Consider the following 17466-nt stretch of genomic DNA (forward strand, 5'->3'; position numbering starts at 1 on the left):
ATGCAACAAAGTTTTTCCTGTGTTCGCAGCACAATTTTCTTCAGATGTTTAAAGAAACAAATGATCAATAAACTTTATTAATATACTGCCGCTAGGAAACACAAAGCCTGACAAATGTTCATGCAAGGCATTCTTAAGTGAACCTGCGGATAACGGCCTTTTACATTAATATTCCAAATGAATCAATAACAATAATCAATTTTATCAATTTGTTTACGACATGCAAATCACTAAAACTTTTTCCAATTTCAGCATAGGCCAGTATCCTTTGTCTACAAAAATCTGTCATATATGGAGCGCCATAATTTATTACTTCACGATTACAACTTTAATTTTCAAGATATCTCTAATTTTTCATTGGGACAGCTGCTTCCCACATTTCCTGAAACTCGTTAGCCAAAAATGTAACTTCCCTATAGTATTACTACTGCTGTTTATTGACACCTAATCTATATTAAAATGTTTAATAGATCTATTTCAGAAAGTTGTGCATATTATTATCTTCTTGCATCAAAACATTATTAGGATCTGTAAAGCTCTACCATATATTTCTTAACTCATTATATTGCTTTTCCAAAATTAAATTAGCTGTTTTTAATTTTAATTTTATTTTAAACTCTACATATTGGACTACAAACAACAGTTATTTCCCCATAAAAAGTTCTCCTGTTGTAATATATGCCACAATGGTGAAACCAATACCTCAAATTGAAATACTATATTTTGTTTAAAACTAGCTTTCCCTTCAACATGAGCTATATAAATAAATATTTGTCTGATTTTATTGAGTGGTTACTAAAACTCTCCCTTTAAACTGTAGATGAATACTGTAATAACTTAAAACACTACCCAATTCTCACATGAATAAAAACTCGAAAAGAATAATTTGTACACATGATGAAAAGATTGAAGAATCTGTTCTACTCTGTACTCCTAACTCCAAAACACCCACTGCTGAAAGTTTAGTGAATATTTCCATCATGTCTCCCCCTTTATCCCACAGTACCTTCAGTGTGTGTTCGGATTATTTTCTCCTTTTACTTTAATAGGTTCTTCTTTACTGCTATTTTTAATTTACCAATTGATTGATTAATGGGTAATACAACTTTTTATCTTTACTAATTTATCAAGTCAATTCAATTTCTTTAAATTTGGTTCTTTAAAATACATTAGTAAATACCTTGTGGAGTATTCACAATATAACTAATCCTCTCTAGGATATGAAATCCGTTCATCTTTAAGCAGATACTATTTCCCTATTTATTTTTTGTTCATGATAACAATGGTATAACGACCACACGTTTTACCCATAGCTAGTTTCTATGTCAAGATTATTATGTGTGACATAATAATCAAATGTCTTGTTTGCTAAACAAGGATATTAAACTTTAATATTTTCAGCATTCCAAACCATCGTTTAGACAATCAGCCTCTCTTCTTAAACACTAAGCATATTGTTCTACACCACCCTCTGGAAAACTCTTGCACAGTTATGCTGTAAAATCCTTGCATGATTTCTTCAGAGTCTGAACAGTCTAAGACAAGTTTGTCTCAAGATCTTGTCATAATGAGAACAGTCAGTGATGCGTTGTCCTCTGCAGCTGTAGTCAGTGGCAGGGTCCCCAAAAAGCTAGAAACGGCCCTGGTCAATGGGCTTCAAGGAAACTCTCTCTGGCATTGGGATGGAAACTCTTGGATCAATGTGGTATAATCAGCAGACACACGTTGTACGAAAGACTGGGATATATATAACCACGAAACAATGTCACTGGAAGATCAATAATCAACTGCAGCTTGGAATAACTCAAAAGTCTTCATCTTGTTTCCTGCTTTTACGAATAGCTGCAAACAAGAAGCCGGCTGATGGTATAGGAAGCAAAAGGTGATAGTTTACAGGATTGTGTTCAGAGTTCTTAACACCATAAGTGAAGATAAAATGCAATGGCAGCAAATTACTTTTCCTGACAGTTCACTTAGCTTGTGTATTTATACATATATTGATGATCGAGCTAAATCCTCATACAGCCTGCATTGGCACCACTTGCTTTATTCTTCCTACCTTGGAGACTGAAGCCTCTCTTTGCATGCATTGAGTGAAAGGCAGGGTATCCCCTTGGTTGTCAGTCCGTCACAGAGCTAACATCTAGACAGCCAACATTTCCACACTCACAACCATACCCCTGGGCACTGTTTTCAACTGACCTACATGATTATTAACTGTGATCAGAATCAACCCCAAAACAAACATACTGATTACTGAAATCACCGCTTGTAAGTATGAGGTGCAATCAGTAGCGGAGTGAATATAAATATGGACTAGTCTGACCATTATTATACTTTGAGCATGTCTTGGGAGAACGGTTGACAAAGTAATGTTCGAATCAAATCAATAAAATAATAATATGGATTCCTTTTTTAAAATAGGAAAACAAAACCAAATGTTTACAGCCAGTGCATGTATTTAGCCCTATTTGGTGGAACAGCTTCGTAAGCAGGCAACGTGCAACATTTGAACGGCAAAATGTGCTTTTTCCTTAACCCTAAACCTCCAATTCAATGTCCAGGTGAGAACTACACCTGGACCTGCACATAAGAATAACTCGTAGGTTGCTGCCACACCATGTCCCTTTGTTGTTCTAGCTATGGCAAGCTCTATTGGCTGTGTGTCGCTGTGCAGAGTGGACCAGGTGGACTAGTCCTAAATGATTCCCTCCTAATTTCTTTTGTGTTCCTTCTGGCCTCTCAGCCTGCTTCCACAACCAACAAATACATGGAAGGCCTCAATCCCACACGTACTGCTAAAGGTTGATTTTTTCCCCTCTCTTTTAAAGCATGTTTAACATATCTGTCTGTCATTTGGAAGTAACTCAATGTTTGTCATTGCATCCTCACTCTTGTTCTGGATTAGATTGTGATACTTACTCAGAGTGCTATGCTAGTCATAGTACATTGAGCTTTGGCTTGTTGTTAAATTTGTATTGTGAGTTGTTTTTTTAACACGAAACATCACTTTCAGTCTTTCTTTGTGTTTCAAGGAGTTTACTGTAAATTAATTCTAATGTAGCTGACAATGGAAAATACATGTTGTTAGCCGCAGCGCTGTGCACGATAGCAGTGTGGCGCATGCTATTCAAACATTGTTTGAACCTGGTTGCACTTGAATCTTTAGGCTCAGGATCTGAAGGTGTTAATTTTAGTCATGCCTGTTCTGTGTACAACATGTGAAGTATGTATTTATAGCAGTGTCAACATATTTGTAGTTGTGTGATATTTCTGTTGGTATGATAATCTCATAAATGTCACACATGTTTAAAGCGTCTTCAGTGCTAACAATCGTTTATATATGGGATTATGTATAAATAAATATCTTCAAAGCCTGTGTTTTTATCGAATCAGTATTCACATATCATTTATAGAGTTATAAGCGTCTTCAGTGCTAACAATCGTTTGGTCGGCCAGTCTGGCAACACATAAACTCATTATGGTCCGAGGCTTTTGTCAGCTTTTTGCCAGGATCGGGGCATCTATTAATCATCACAAACAAATTGTAGATTTATACGGGTCAAAGAAGCCACTACACGTAAGAGTCGATAGGAACCATCAAAATGGTGCTCTAATTATTTTTTGCCTGAAGTGGGCTTAATTGCTCTGCTGGTTGACACACAGGGCCAGTATAGATACGTTTATTAAACTTGCTTGTTGCTTTGTATTTATTCATGCACCGCTGTGTTTCACTCGCATTTAGTTTTATATTTTGGTGATAAATTCCCTTTATTGATTGTAGCATAATGCATTTCCAAACAAAAGTTTCAAAAATTGATTGGCGTCACGTACTAATCAAATGTACCTAGGAATAACTGGTATCAGGGACGCTGCCTCATTAAAAACATAACACCACCTGGATGCTGTTATTGGAAGGCCTACAAGTTTTGGCAAGTTGCACATGTACCGTACAATAAGTGACTTTTACTTTTGAGTTTGTGTTCTATTTTCACATTGTCTTCTGAGAAGCTTTGAATCTGGATGAGGGGTTTCATCTCCATGAACCCATTTTCAACCATTAATGTGATATGATTTTCCCCAAAGAGAAAGGTTTCATCTTCCTCTTCACCTTGTGGTAGGAATGCCAAGTTTGTTTTTAGCTTGGCATTACAGAGGCTTAACTTTAGAGTGTTCCTGCTGCAGGGCTGACTCCCTGGCCCCCCAGTTCTCCAATTGTTTTGATTTTGAGAGACCTGCAACTTTGTGACATACGATTAGCAACTACATGGCTAGTCACTTGGTGTCGAAATAGTGTGTTGCAGAGTCAAACTTCTCATACAATAACAAGCACCAATGTTGCATCATGAAGGAAAGTAGTTGTTGTAACCCAGAGAGACAATGGACATCTCTCATTGTCACCCGATTCCTCCAGCGTCACATGACAAAAAAATCTTCTCATGTATGGCATCACATATTCAGACATAACATTTGACACATTAGTGAACAAAAAGGTTGTCTGGGCTGGGAATACAATTTGGAAATGAATATTCCTATGTGGTTATCATGCTGTCTGGAGTGTTAAAGCACGAGTGGGGATCTGTGTGCATCTATGCTGTTTAGGTTAATTGAGTAGGCATTTTTATTTTTAAGACTTTTAGACATAACTTGAGTTGCGCAGTTAATGCCACACCCAGCCTGTGCATATACTGATCCCATCGCATAATGGTTGTCTTCTGCATTACTCAAGGGTCTCCGAGGGTCAGCAGTGCACTCACTTACATAGCTGCAGAAAGCTTTCTATAAGCTTGACATAAGAATGCGTGCTATTGCTTGGAATGCTGCTTTTGTAGATACTGTACATATAATCTATACCATTAAACAGGACTCAAACATAACTGCCTATATATAAGAAAGGTCGCAAAGTGCAACTAAAAGGTCTGAGGATTAGCTATAGCATTTTTCTACAGAGCTGAATAAAGAGATAAATATCACTCTCTAATCATTTTTAACTTTGGCTTTTATATCTATTTGTTTAATCAAATATAATTTATACTACATATACATTGCATTGTCAACATTCTTAAGCATCTGGCTTTATAGAAAATGTAATTAATCGAGGATGTGCTGCAACCTGATGACTGACAGAGAATCCAGTTCAGCTAGCTTCTGAGAGCTCAGTCTGGCAGCAAACAGCAGAGCTGACGGCCATTTTGAGTTACTGCACTGAAACCAGGCGCAGCAAATGAGGCCGTAGGAAGGGGGAGGGGGAACTGTGCACTGCGCAGTGTGCAATAACATGGGAATGTTATATGTACCAGTTATCGTGCTCACAACTTGCAACGCTCTTTATTTATTGATTAGTATCTGATAATGCTACCTTTTTGCATGCTGCTTTCCTAGGTCAAGTTGAATGCAACTTTGCAGAAATATCTTCTCACTAGTTTTAAAATCAGGGATTGTTATCAATGCAGGAATCATGGTAGCTGGTATGAAAGCAGAGAAGGAGATATGTGTATGCGCAAGCAACTTCAGAGTGCTGCTGAGTTTTACTGTGTAAAGTCAGTCCAGATCAGTCTCCTGAGTGAAGTTGTATTTTCTTTATGCACGTGACAATCTGCCAAATTGCAAAAATAGTACACATATCTAATTCAAACATGTTGGAGATCGAGGCCTTCAGATGGCTCTGTTAGCAATGCGGTAACAGTAAAGCGAACACACTTTACGGTGTGAAGCGGAAGCAGCTCTGACCAGATAAGATTTGAGCGGTTATGTTAATGATAAGCGGCTTTGTTTTCTGTTCCTTGGCTTATACCAACAGACAGATTTAACTAGTATCTAGAATATGTCTGCTTTTTGTTGTTAACGCTGATTGCTGTGGACCAACTGCGGCTTGGGAAAACCTCTCCTGCAGTTTGAGGCCTCGTACTGTCCGTTCTGTCTGGAATCTTTTTCTTCTTCACCTTTTTGTGTGATTGGTTAACGTGTCACGTCTTAAATTGGGATCCCTTTACCTGCTCTTTGGCTTGGAGAAATAGCTTAATCACTTTGTAAAGATGTTTTGGCAACATTCTCAGAAAATACCTAATCGTTCGATATATACTTGTCTTTTGTGACTAGATGGGTGGTCAGTTCATTCTAAATAAATAAAACAGTGAGGTTTGCTGAAATGTAAAGTAACCCTCAAATACATTCATCTCCTTTTTTGAAGTCTTTTAAGGGCTCAGTTACATTTCCTATTTTGAATAGTTACGGTACATAAACTGTACTAAAAAAATCTCTCTTTTTTTCTTTCAGGTTTTCGAAGAATTTGGTGGTAAACCCAAGAGCAAGAACCTTTCGGGTTGAAGGTGAGTTACTGACAGATTATTTCAATAATTTCTGCTGCCTTGTTTTTTATATCACAGCAACTCCATTTCACTACTCAGTGTAAATTGTCTTTTTAACTTTTCATTTTCTCCCGGAGCACACATATTCATCATCATTTTGTCTGACTCTCATAAAATCTAATTTTAATCATCACATTCATATGTGCATATGAGATGAATATATATTGAATAAACATGTATACAATCTCACAACTAGCCTCAACACTACAATGTGAGAAACATTCAAATATATGTACGGAAAATCCTCCTGAATTTGCATAACCTCTTAACTGCTGCCGACACAGCCTCTAAACGCCTGTTCCGATTGGCTGAAGATTGAACCAATAGGAACGTGGGGGGATGGGAGGCAGATTTGGGTTGCTGCTTTTAACTTCAATGTAATTTCTAGTCTCTGAATCAGGGGCTTAGGTAAACATGAAATCAACCGGTTAATCAAAAGAAATTAAGAAAAAATGAATTGAAGAGATCAGTTAAAGCTTTAATCACTTACATTAAAAAGCCTTTCTTGCTTAGTGACCTGCACCTTAACTGCACCCCCCCATAGCACAGATATACCAAAAGGTGTTCACACAGGAAGGTGCTGTCTAAATGTGTCACATTTTAGTAAAGAAACAGACTGTCGGGAACAGACCAGTTTTGGAATCATATCTTGGTGACAGGAGAACCTTCTAGAAAAGAACAAACAATAAAGCCAAAGGGCTCCACAGAGACCTCTAGTGTTTGCTCTGAAGCTCCGCAGCCATTTCTCCCCTATGCAGTGCGTTAAGTCCAGGGCAGGTTCATAAGCGATAGACACTATGCTGCTTCCTATTGCAGCTAGCAATAGGGGTTTAATCTCTCCTTTCACTCCACAGGCAGCAATGGAACTTGTTGTGACCGAGGAGAAGAAGAAGATATTCCGTGCTAGGAAAACTATGAAGATCAGTGACCGACAGCAACTGGAGACCCTTCACAGCACTTTGTTGACAGCAGCTGCGGGGATGTCCGAAACTGCTTCGCCACCTCTAATGAATGGCACGCACAAGGAGGATGGACAAAAAGCAGGGTCCAAAGAGCCAAGCAACGCCTCGGACTCAGGCTCCCCTCAAGTTGCATCCCCTGCTTCTCCGTCTACTTTCCTTTCCCTAAATCTGTCTCCTTCCCCTTCCTCTTCACAAAGTTCAAAGGCTAAGGATGAGACTTGTAGTCCTTCCACATCTCCATTCCACTCCTTGAACTTAGAACTCAAAAAGATTGAGGAGGAAAAGCCCAAGAAAGGTTCGTCTTTGTCCTCATCAAAGGAATCCGTTCCAGTATCCTCAGCAGAATCTAAGGAAAACAAGGAAAAAGAATCTGAGGTGACACCGGCCCTGGAAAAGGAAGAGGTAAATGCTTACGTTTTTTCCCCGACATTGTCTCATAGGGATTTATTCAAGATTTTTTTCAGACAACCTACGTTAATGTTGAGGTGTGGATAGATAGAGAATCCAAAAACCTTCTAAGTAAGTAACCAATGGTTTATTTTGTTCTTCGCCAGGATGACAAAACTACAACAAAGGACCCCGCTAAGGATTTGCAAAAGGATTCGGTTGAAGGTTTGGCTCCATGTTTGCCCCCTCCAGGATCTAACTGCGCAGAACCAATGGATACAGACACTACAAAGGCCAAGGACACTGAGGCGCCCACAACCAAAACGAAGGTTGAAAAGCCTTCTTGCCCCAAAACTACCACTTCTGATTCCCCAAATACTCCTCCTTCCTCATCTCAACCAGCTTCCTCTTCCAACAATATAAAACAAGAGAAGGATGTCAAAAAGGATGATGGGAAAAAAGTAAAGATTGAAAAGGAGGATGGGAAAAAAGGAAAGGTTGATAAGGAGAATGGGAAAAAAGAGAATGGGAAAAATGTAAAGGGTGAAAAGGATGCTGCTAAGAAAGGATCAATGAATGAGGAAAAGATGGATGTGGATATATTGAAAGTAGAGACCAAAAAGGAAAAAGCTGATGTTGGAAAAACCAAAAAAACTTCTCGACCATCTTCCACTCCACCATCTAATACAGGTATGAGAGAGTGAATTGCAACAATCTTCCTGATAGCTTCAAGATAGTTTCTCTACATTGATACAGGGTATGAACCACAAGCAGTTATATTAGACATGTCATTTAATATTGTATAAATGCAGACCTTGTACCATTGTAGACTTGGAATGTAAAGCAATGGAAAGGCTTTCTGTTAAATATGTTTTGTCTACAATCCGAAGCCTGGATATATGTTCGTGTTGTTTTAGAAATAAGTTTTGCATATGGGTGACTGAGACATCCTTAAAGCAAATCAATATAAAGTATTTAGGGAAATTAAAAGCTCACATAGAATAACAGATCTCTTTTTCCTTTATTTCCCAAAGTGCAAGAGGAAAAGGGCTCCACCTCCGGACTGAAGCGCACTTTATCAGAGGGATCTCAAAATGATGTAGAAGCCGTGAAACGTGAGGGGAAGAGACCCAAAGTGGAGCGTGAGGAGTTGGAGGCACAACTGGAATTAAAATTCACTACAAAGGCTGGCAGTCACGATAAACTTGAAAAGGTTTGCACCTACCCTGACAAACATCATGTTTTCTCTTCAGTCTAAGTGAACTTTCCTTGGAAACCAATGGATACATCTTTACTTAATTGTGCCTTTTAACCCCTTCCTCTAATATTGTTTTCCAGATTGTGCAGCATCTCGTAGAAGAGCGGTTGAAGGCCTTGGAGCAGAGCCTTTACGATAAACATTTCCATGAGCTGAAGGAAAGAGTCGACAAGATTGACTGTGCCACTAAACACCAGACCGCCATTAACACACTCCAAGTAAGTAGACTGTAACATTGTTAAGTAAAACTACATTTAAACACAGTAGTGTAAGATGCTCTTTTGCTGGTTAGTGCTATGTAGTTAAGTGCCTTCCTCTCTACTGTTTGTTTAGGCCAAGATAAACCGACTAACGAAAAAGTTTGGTGAGGCCAATCAGGCGTCAGAGAACAAAAGGAAACAGGAGGTAAGACATATTTTTCTTTTGTTGCACGCTAAACACTCCTACACACCAGGGTTTCCGTTAGCCGGTAATTACCGTTTTTTAGCTGGTAAAATTGATTAAAAACCGGTAAATTCAAAACCTGCCGGTCAAAATGTCCGGTAATAATTAGGGATGCTCCGATCGATTGGCCGCCGACCATTATCGGCCGATATTGACTCTTAATAGTTTGATCGGTGCTCTCTATGAAGGCCGATCAGGAGAGCTGGATCTGATCGATATGGACATAAACGCGAGTGAAGTATAACCGGACGCGAGAGAGAGAGAGATCAGCTGCTGAGTCTGACGGAGACACACAGCTCTGCATGATCACCTGAAGCCCCGCCTACTGTTTAGCGAGCTGCATGAGAGGGCTGTCTGGAGAGAGGGAGGGAGAGAGAGGGGAAAAGAGAGGATCCGTTTCTCCCGTGTTATTATTCAAAGTTAATGTAAACTTTTGAATAATATACTTCATCTACTACAAGTAGTTTGTTTGAATGTAATAATTATGTTGTTTGTTGTTTGTGGAATCATTTATTGAAGAATGAATCTGAATTTTTCAATCTGTTACGATTATAAACTGAAGCAATATAAAAAAGAGCCCCATTAACTGAGTTTTAAACATCAGCGTATCCGGTCATGTCCGGTAATGTCCGGTAATTACCTGCTAACGGAAACTCTGCTAGACAATTCTTATTATTATTATTGAAACATGACCGGTAAGTTTCAAATTTGTCTGGTATAATAAATTATTTCCAGACATTTGACCGTCAAGAAAAAATCCTAGCGGAAACCCTGCTACACACCTAGTATTCCAGTGTTTGTTTCTGATATATATCTAACACTGTCTGATTTCCACAGGCGCTAGCTGCTGTATCTGCTGCTGTATCTGTTGCTGTATCTGCTGCTGCCGCTTCTGCTGCTGCTGCTACTGCTGCTGCTGCTGCCAAGACTGTGACTGTTGCAAACAGCTCTCAAACTCAACGGTAAGTGTCTGCATGACCTCCATGTCCTTGTCTGGGATTTATTTGGTATTGCCAGACCATTTCAACCTCTGACTAAACATTTCAAATCAAAACATTTATTAACATTCTCAACATAAATGCATTAAACATGCTATATTTGAATCATACAGCAATACTTGCTGTTTGGTTTTTGTCAGTGAATATCATTTGGTCTTTGTATGAACGTGACAATACCGGACTGAAGCCAGTACTACACATGGAGACGTTCACAGCATGTATAGATGATATTGTCCGGGGTTGCTATCTGTAATCACAGATACAGAATAAAGATATCTTCCAAATACCGTTTTGGAAACCAAGATTCCATGCCCCTTGTTCGGTTTGTCTGGATAAGCTTTATAAAACTCTTCCAAATAGTTCTTAAGACTTGTTTTGGAATAAACAAACACACATGACAGTCTGTGTGTTGCACCTGCACAGTAACCCCACCTGGGTCCAGGTCCTGAGTCTTGTGACGTTCTACAATGTGAAGCCTAAGCGTTTCCTCAGGCCGTGCAGAGTGTAGTTAAAACTGCACCTCTCCTCCCAACAGCGTGCTCCAGCAGAAAGTAGAGCTGCAGCCTGAGGGGCCCAGAGAGGAAGTGGCGCCCTCTGGTGGAGAGCTACCTGTTCTGTCTATCAAGAAGGAGAAAGAAGAACAGGAAACAGAGGAGAAACATGACAATAAAGATACATCAAATAATGTCGATATGGCAAATGAACTGGCGGAATTAAGTGAAGGAAAATGCACGGCAGACATTGAACTCCGCTCAATCACGCCCCACATGGAGTCCGTGCTGTACCACTACTGCCAGAGAAGCTCAGGGAAACCCAGACATGACCGCTACGCATCCTATATTTTCCGCTATCTAGTCACATATGAAATCTACTGTGACTGGCTCTTGAAGGTCAATTATATAGGTTCAAATGGCAAGGACGCATTGCCTGTGAATCTAAGGAGGGCGATGAGGATGTACGTCGACCGTCGGTTCCCCATACTGACTTATTACCAGTGGCGAGACATTCAAAACGTTATCAATGAAGTACTGCGAGTTAAGAAAAAAGCGGATTTTTTTCGAGTATATGTTGCAAAATAATTCGTTCATTCTGTCAACGTTCTTTAATGTAATTAAAGTATGTAATAAAAATACATGTCAGCACAATGCCACATTCAGTCCATTGTCCTTTTGTAAATAGCTCTAAGCATGAGTGATCTTTCTAAACAGGCCAGTTCGTACCTCCATGGAGCTCAAGCAGATCCAAACAACTACTTCGCCCTCAACAGGTGGTGAGTAGCAGATCTTTTTTATACTTGATGTTGTATTGCCTTTGTCGCCAAACACAGTGCACATGTGCCTTCATCAACATTAACACGGTCGCTGAATCAATTTGACCTACGCTGCCCTTCTGCTTTAAAGACTTACGAGCAAATTCATTCAAAGTTGGTGTGAAAACGTCGTACGGAGCTGAGTGCCACATACAGGCTTAGAAAGTGAGAAAGAATTGACAAACTCATTGTTGGTTTTGGTCTGGGATTTATTGACAATAATAGTAATGGAACATTTACAGACTCATTCTTTAAGTGTCCTGTCAGCTTGTAATTTGAATTTGACGGCAGTGGATGCGTACCTGTCTTTTGTCCATGAGATGCCAGGATAGGTCTTCACTTCAATGCGTGCTGCTCACAATAAAAAATGTATGGATATTTTTGATAACTGATCCATTTCTGGTTACTGCACCCTTAAGTTGACTCTTAAGCCCCGGCCACACGAGGACGATAACGGTCGTATCTGCTACAGTTCACTATCAGATAGACGGTTCAGCCACACATGGCCGACATGGAAACGCAGATAACGGGTCCCAAGATGGGTAGATCTGCAAACGAACCGCTCTGGGGGGGCAAACGGCTCCGTGTTTATGCCTATACGATAATTTCCTGCTGCGTGTGGACGGAAGACTTTTTTGATTACGATTGCGGTCCGTTTGCGTTATCGTCCTCGTGTGGCTTTAGTAAAAAGGAGCAGGCCTGTCACAATAACTTAAAAAGAATAGAGAAAAATATATTTTCCTAATTTTTTGACAATGTCACTGGTATACATGGCATAATAATGCATGTAAACCTTAAAGATAACATTTCTTAAGAATTTTTTGGATGTATATTTTTCTCTTATAAATCTTATTTTTATGTCAAATGGAATGCATTTAAACACAACGAGCAATATCAAGGTCAGCAAACATTCAAGGTCGTGTCCATATATCGTAAGATTTGTTTACAGCCTATAAGCACAAAATACAGTTCATTTGAAATCCTCAGTTTCACTTCATTTGACTTTCCAAAAAACTTTTACTTTTTCCTATTTACAGCAAATCCATTCCTGCTTGCTTCCACCACAGGTCTGATCCATACGCCCACCTCCACTGCCATGGTTTCACAGGCTCCCATCCTCCAGCTGATCACCACCACCTCTAATGCTGGCTCCACCCTGACCGGTGGCATCACCACCCAGAGTTCCACCGGCACGCTGCTGAAGACGCCCAGCGGGAGCAGCATGATGGCAGCGGGCCAGCCGCTCCTCATCCAGCTGCCTTTATCAATGACCAACGGCCAGGGAGGAATGCTCGTCAACATCCCTGTCTCCTCTCTGTCTGCAGCCACGTCCCACAGCAAGGCCAAAACCACGACTACCACCACCACTTTTATACTCAAGCCTGCTTCCGCTATTACCACTTCCTCGGCCTCTGGTCCCACTGTCGCTACCGTCCCCTCATTCCAGGCCTCCACTGGCATGGTGTCCCCCACCCAGATCTCTATCGCCCGGGCTGTGTTCCAGGGTGGTGCTGGGGGAATAACCACACCCAATGCAGGGGTATCTGTGACCACAGCCAGGGCCCCGGCTCAGTCTGTGTCTGTAGCGGGAGCCATGTCTTCAGCCTCTTCACCGGCAGCTTCTGGGCCCGCTGCTACAGGATCCACCGCTCCAGGACCGCCACAAGGGACGTCCCTCACATCAAAGACAGGTAGGGTGGCACTTTGATTAAAAAGGCTGTTGTCTTTCAAAAGTGTATATTGTGTCTCTGCGGCAATCTGCAACTTGTAAAACTCAGGCTGTCAAGCCATTAGGCCAGTCCCAAAAACGATGCAACTTGACATTAGCCATCAAAGTGATGTCTCTATAATACTTACAATTATTAACCATTAACAAAGTGTAACAAATATCTGGTCCAAATATCTGTGTTATCTGTTTTAAGATGTTTTACAAGTGATTTCTCAAAGGTTTACAAATATTTTCGTTACTAACAAATACTTAATATACTTTATACAATGTTATAATGTTTGTAACGGTAAATCATAGCCCTAATAATTAGTAATATTACCATTTGATCTATTACTGTTATTCAAAGTTTGATTGACTAGCAATAAACCCTTTGGTTATTCTAAAGGGTTACCAGACATGTATGTGTATTGTTACCTTGTCATCTCAACAGTAACTTGTGTTGCCTGATCCATTGTCTTTATCCTGGCAAAGTATCAGTAAAGTATTTAGTATTAGTAAAGTTGTTTGTCGATTTTTGGGTCTCAACATTTATCCCTTTTATTTGATTTCAGACAACCAGGCTACCGTTTTTACTCCGTCCAAAGCAGCTGCTCCAAGTTCGCGACCAAAAGGCTCCGTCATCGACCTCACTGAGGACGATGATGATGTACAAGGTCAGTCACCTCTTAACCCCCATACACAAAATAGATTTTTATTTTAGGATCGGTATACCTTAACACGCACTGTTCCGAAAAGCAGGCTTTAGTTATTAATGTAATTTAATTACGTTGTTCTCCTTGTTGTCCAGTGACCGGAGTGAAGAACGCCACAGCTGCAGCTCCCTCACCCACCCAACGTCCGAATCCCGTCCTCAGCACCCCTTCCAGTAAGACCCCATTATTATATCATATAATCAAGACATGAAAGGATCACTTTGTACATACATGTGATACCATAAACCAGTGCTTCCTCCTCTCTATGGGGCACCATTATGATTTTTAAGAAATATAATTACATTTATTTACACACATAAATACTATGCGTTTTACATCTGTAAACTCTGTCCTCAGGTGCAGGAGCGAGATCGTCCCCGCAGAGCAATCCTCAGCTGACGGTCCACCATCGCCCCCCACTGGTGAGGATCTATATCTGCACATTACACATTTTGCACAAATGTGTTTTGTAGCTTATACGTTTTGTTCTGTATATTGTTAATTGCATATAAATTAAAACGTATTGATACATCTGTGGATCCTATCCTTAAAGGCTGCCTAGTAAGGCTACCAGTTGATTTTGCAGTATAAAAGCTTTGTTGCCAGCTGTTAAGTAGTTGAGAAATTATTTTTCTCAGCTGAAACCTCAGATCACGTCTATCTGGGTCAGATTGATCCCTATAAACGGATGATTATTAAAACCATTTATGTTTCTCATGCAGATAACAATTTGATTGACTTTGGTTATTTATTACATGAATATAAAGTAATGAAACCGCCAGATTGGGTCAATGTATGTATCTCATGTAATATGTACAAATTAAACTATAGTACAGTCGAATCAAACATAATTAATGTAGTTTAGTGCAATTATAAGCTGTTGCCTGAAACCATATTGCACTCTCCATTGTATTGTTACATTTTTAGCCGACATTATCATATTTAGCCCATTTTGCTCAAGGAACAACTCATGACACTAGTTTTGTCTTTTTTAGGACTCTCCTCTGAAATCCCGCGCTGTAACCACTACTACGCCGACACGGGGCTCTATTGTGGTGCTGCCCCCGCTCCCCGCTGCACCTGCACTGGCACGCTTACCCCCCGAGGCGGAGCGCTCCTCTCCTCCGCAGCAGCCTCAGCTGAAGCTGGTGCCCAGCCAGACCGGCATAGTGCTGTCCTGGTGTGTGTCGGAAACGGATCGGACCTGTGCGGCTGTGGACAGCTATCACCTCTATGCCTTCCATCAAGACAACTCCAACAGTGGTACAGCGCAGCAGCACTGGAAGAAGATTGGGGAGGTGAAGGCCCTCCCGCTGCCCATGGCCTGTACGCTGACCCAGTTCCAGTCCGGCTCCACGTATAATTTCGCTGTTCGAGCCAAAGACATTTGCGGGCGCTTCGGCTCCTTCTGTGAACCTCAGTGCACAAATGTCATCAATTCCAACTCTGGCTGAACAGTGAAGGAATGGAAAAATTTTTCTTTATGACTTCCTTAACGTCATTTTGTGTTAAGAACTCAAATAATGTGCGTGGAACTCTTACAGTATCTGTAAATACTTCTCTACATAACAATGGGACTTCTGACTGAGTTTGAGGATTGAAGCAGCAAACTGTTGGTTTTGTTTGGTTCATGTATGAATTGTATTTTATGTTACTGTTGTATATAATTGAATTACTTTACCTCTCCACCGGGTCAGATATTTATGTTGTTATCCCCTGTTACTCTGATCCGGATGTCTTCTGCTTGAGTTGAGAAGAGGTGAAAGGATTATCCTTTTAAATTGCACAGAACTGTATACATGTGCGGTAGAAACTGAATGATCATTTTTTAAAGTTTTGTCTGGCAACCAGACTTTGAAAAACACAATAAAATGTTTTATTAAAGTCTTGGCTTATTAATTTAATGACGAATCCCATTATCTGTTTTGAGGTTCATAGCTCTATCGCCAATAACAATACCAATCTACCACATTGAATGCAGAGAAATTGGCACTCTGGTAACAGGATACAGATATGTTGGTGAACAAAAGTAATTTGTTGACATTTACATATCCAAATGATTAAAAGTATTTGTATTCCCAATGCATTGTGATGCAGATAATTGGGCTGATTCTAAACCATCTCACGGCTGCTCAGTGGAAACATATTTATTATATGTTGGCTAGTTTGTAAAGTCTCAGATCTGCTCCTTGACTGTATCAAAAGACTCAGTAAGAAAACTGACTACTAATGGTTTCTGACTCAAAGGTGTTCATAAAAGGGCTTTCTCGTCAATACTGTGATCTTCTTTCCCATTAGTATCTTCATTTTTAATGTCTGTACATATATCCTCTGTCTCTCAAAGGATCACATAAGTTCTCATAAGATAAGTTGTCACATTTTCAGGGGAAGACAACAGTATTCAGGAGTTGTGTTTACATCCTGCATTTCCTCCACAGTGGTCTGTTTCCACATTGCCTCAATTTTAGTATTTAAGAATTTTATTTGCCAACAAATGCAACCTACTCTAATTCTGATCTACTACTACTGGTACAACTGATCTCATAAATGTGCCTTTCAGTTGTTTTATTCTAGATCTAATTATTTAGCAGGTTCAAATAAAACACAAAATAATAATATTTTATTAATATTTGTTTAATGTTTTGTAATTATATTAAATTGGTAGGCTATAATAACAATACTTTTAAGATAAAAATTACATTGAATTATAAACTGACCAATTAAATCTCATGATTGCTGTGAGCTTAAAGCTATCGTATGCTAAGCTTGTATATCTGATAACTCGCAAAAATGTGGCTTAAAACTGGAGCTTCTGGTAACCAACCACAAAACTGACACATATGCAAAGTAGAAATGTCACATGTTTTAGTAACGGCAGAAATCTTACTTCTACCTTAATTCTAAAAGATACGTTTGTTATTTTTATTATTTACAGATAGACTCCAAAAGGGACTTGAGCACCTGCCCTTTTGAAGTTCCAAGCCAATTGTAAAACAGAGTTTTCAACACAGAAGTGCTTTACTGCTACTCAACGGTTATGCAAATCCAATAAAACAGAGGGTTACGTATTGTAACCAGTGTTGGTACGCGTTACAAAAGTAACAGAGTTACAGTAATATCTAACTTTTTGCTGTAACGAAGTAATGTAACGCATTACTAATGAAATGTGGGTAATATATTACCCGTTACAATGCTCAGTAACGCAGTTACAACACATTTTAACCCGAAATTAAATGGTGTTTTGTCAGGGTTGCCAACTTTGGGTACCTGGCTGGAGTGAGATTTTGATATCATGGGTTTAATTACACATATGCGCACG

The 17466-nt window shown here is 39.8% G+C and overlaps 1 protein-coding gene across 2 annotated transcripts; it reads left to right on the top strand.

The window, feature by feature from the left end:
- The first annotated feature begins 2730 nt into the window (after nucleotides 1–2730).
- Nucleotides 2731–16421, top strand: LOC307041132 (activating transcription factor 7-interacting protein 1-like). 2 transcript variants are annotated; one of them, XM_079684463.1, is made up of 14 exons: nucleotides 2731–2804; nucleotides 6277–6329; nucleotides 7223–7732; nucleotides 7885–8407; nucleotides 8752–8930; nucleotides 9056–9193; nucleotides 9309–9380; nucleotides 10257–10381; nucleotides 11626–11687; nucleotides 12794–13417; nucleotides 14007–14108; nucleotides 14243–14320; nucleotides 14505–14569; nucleotides 15143–16421. In XM_079684463.1, the coding sequence occupies exons 3-14, from the start codon at nucleotides 7229–7231 to the stop codon at nucleotides 15599–15601; spliced, it is 2931 nt and encodes a 976-aa protein (XP_079540589.1). In that variant the 5' UTR covers nucleotides 2731–2804; nucleotides 6277–6329; nucleotides 7223–7228; the 3' UTR covers nucleotides 15602–16421. The 2 variants fall into 2 exon arrangements, with proteins under 2 accessions (XP_079540589.1, XP_079540588.1); XM_079684462.1 differs by having other exon boundaries at nucleotides 2732–2804; nucleotides 12764–13417.
- Nucleotides 16422–17466: the final 1045 nt, after the last annotated feature.

This window comes from Notothenia rossii, assembly GCF_949606895.1.
Source record: "Notothenia rossii genome assembly, chromosome: 1".
In the NCBI taxonomy this organism is placed as follows: Eukaryota; Metazoa; Chordata; class Actinopteri; order Perciformes; family Nototheniidae; genus Notothenia; species Notothenia rossii.

Bases quoted from the DNA above. Each gene is read 5' to 3' on its own strand.
- LOC307041132 (XM_079684462.1), top strand. From the start codon at position 7,229: ATGGAACTTGTTGTGACCGAGGAGAAGAAGAAGATATTCCGTGCTAGG. The intron at 8,408-8,751 runs GTATGAGAGAGT...TATTTCCCAAAG, and splicing joins CACTCCACCATCTAATACAG to TGCAAGAGGAAAAGGGCTCC. The intron at 9,381-10,256 runs GTAAGACATATT...TGATTTCCACAG, and splicing joins AGAACAAAAGGAAACAGGAG to GCGCTAGCTGCTGTATCTGC.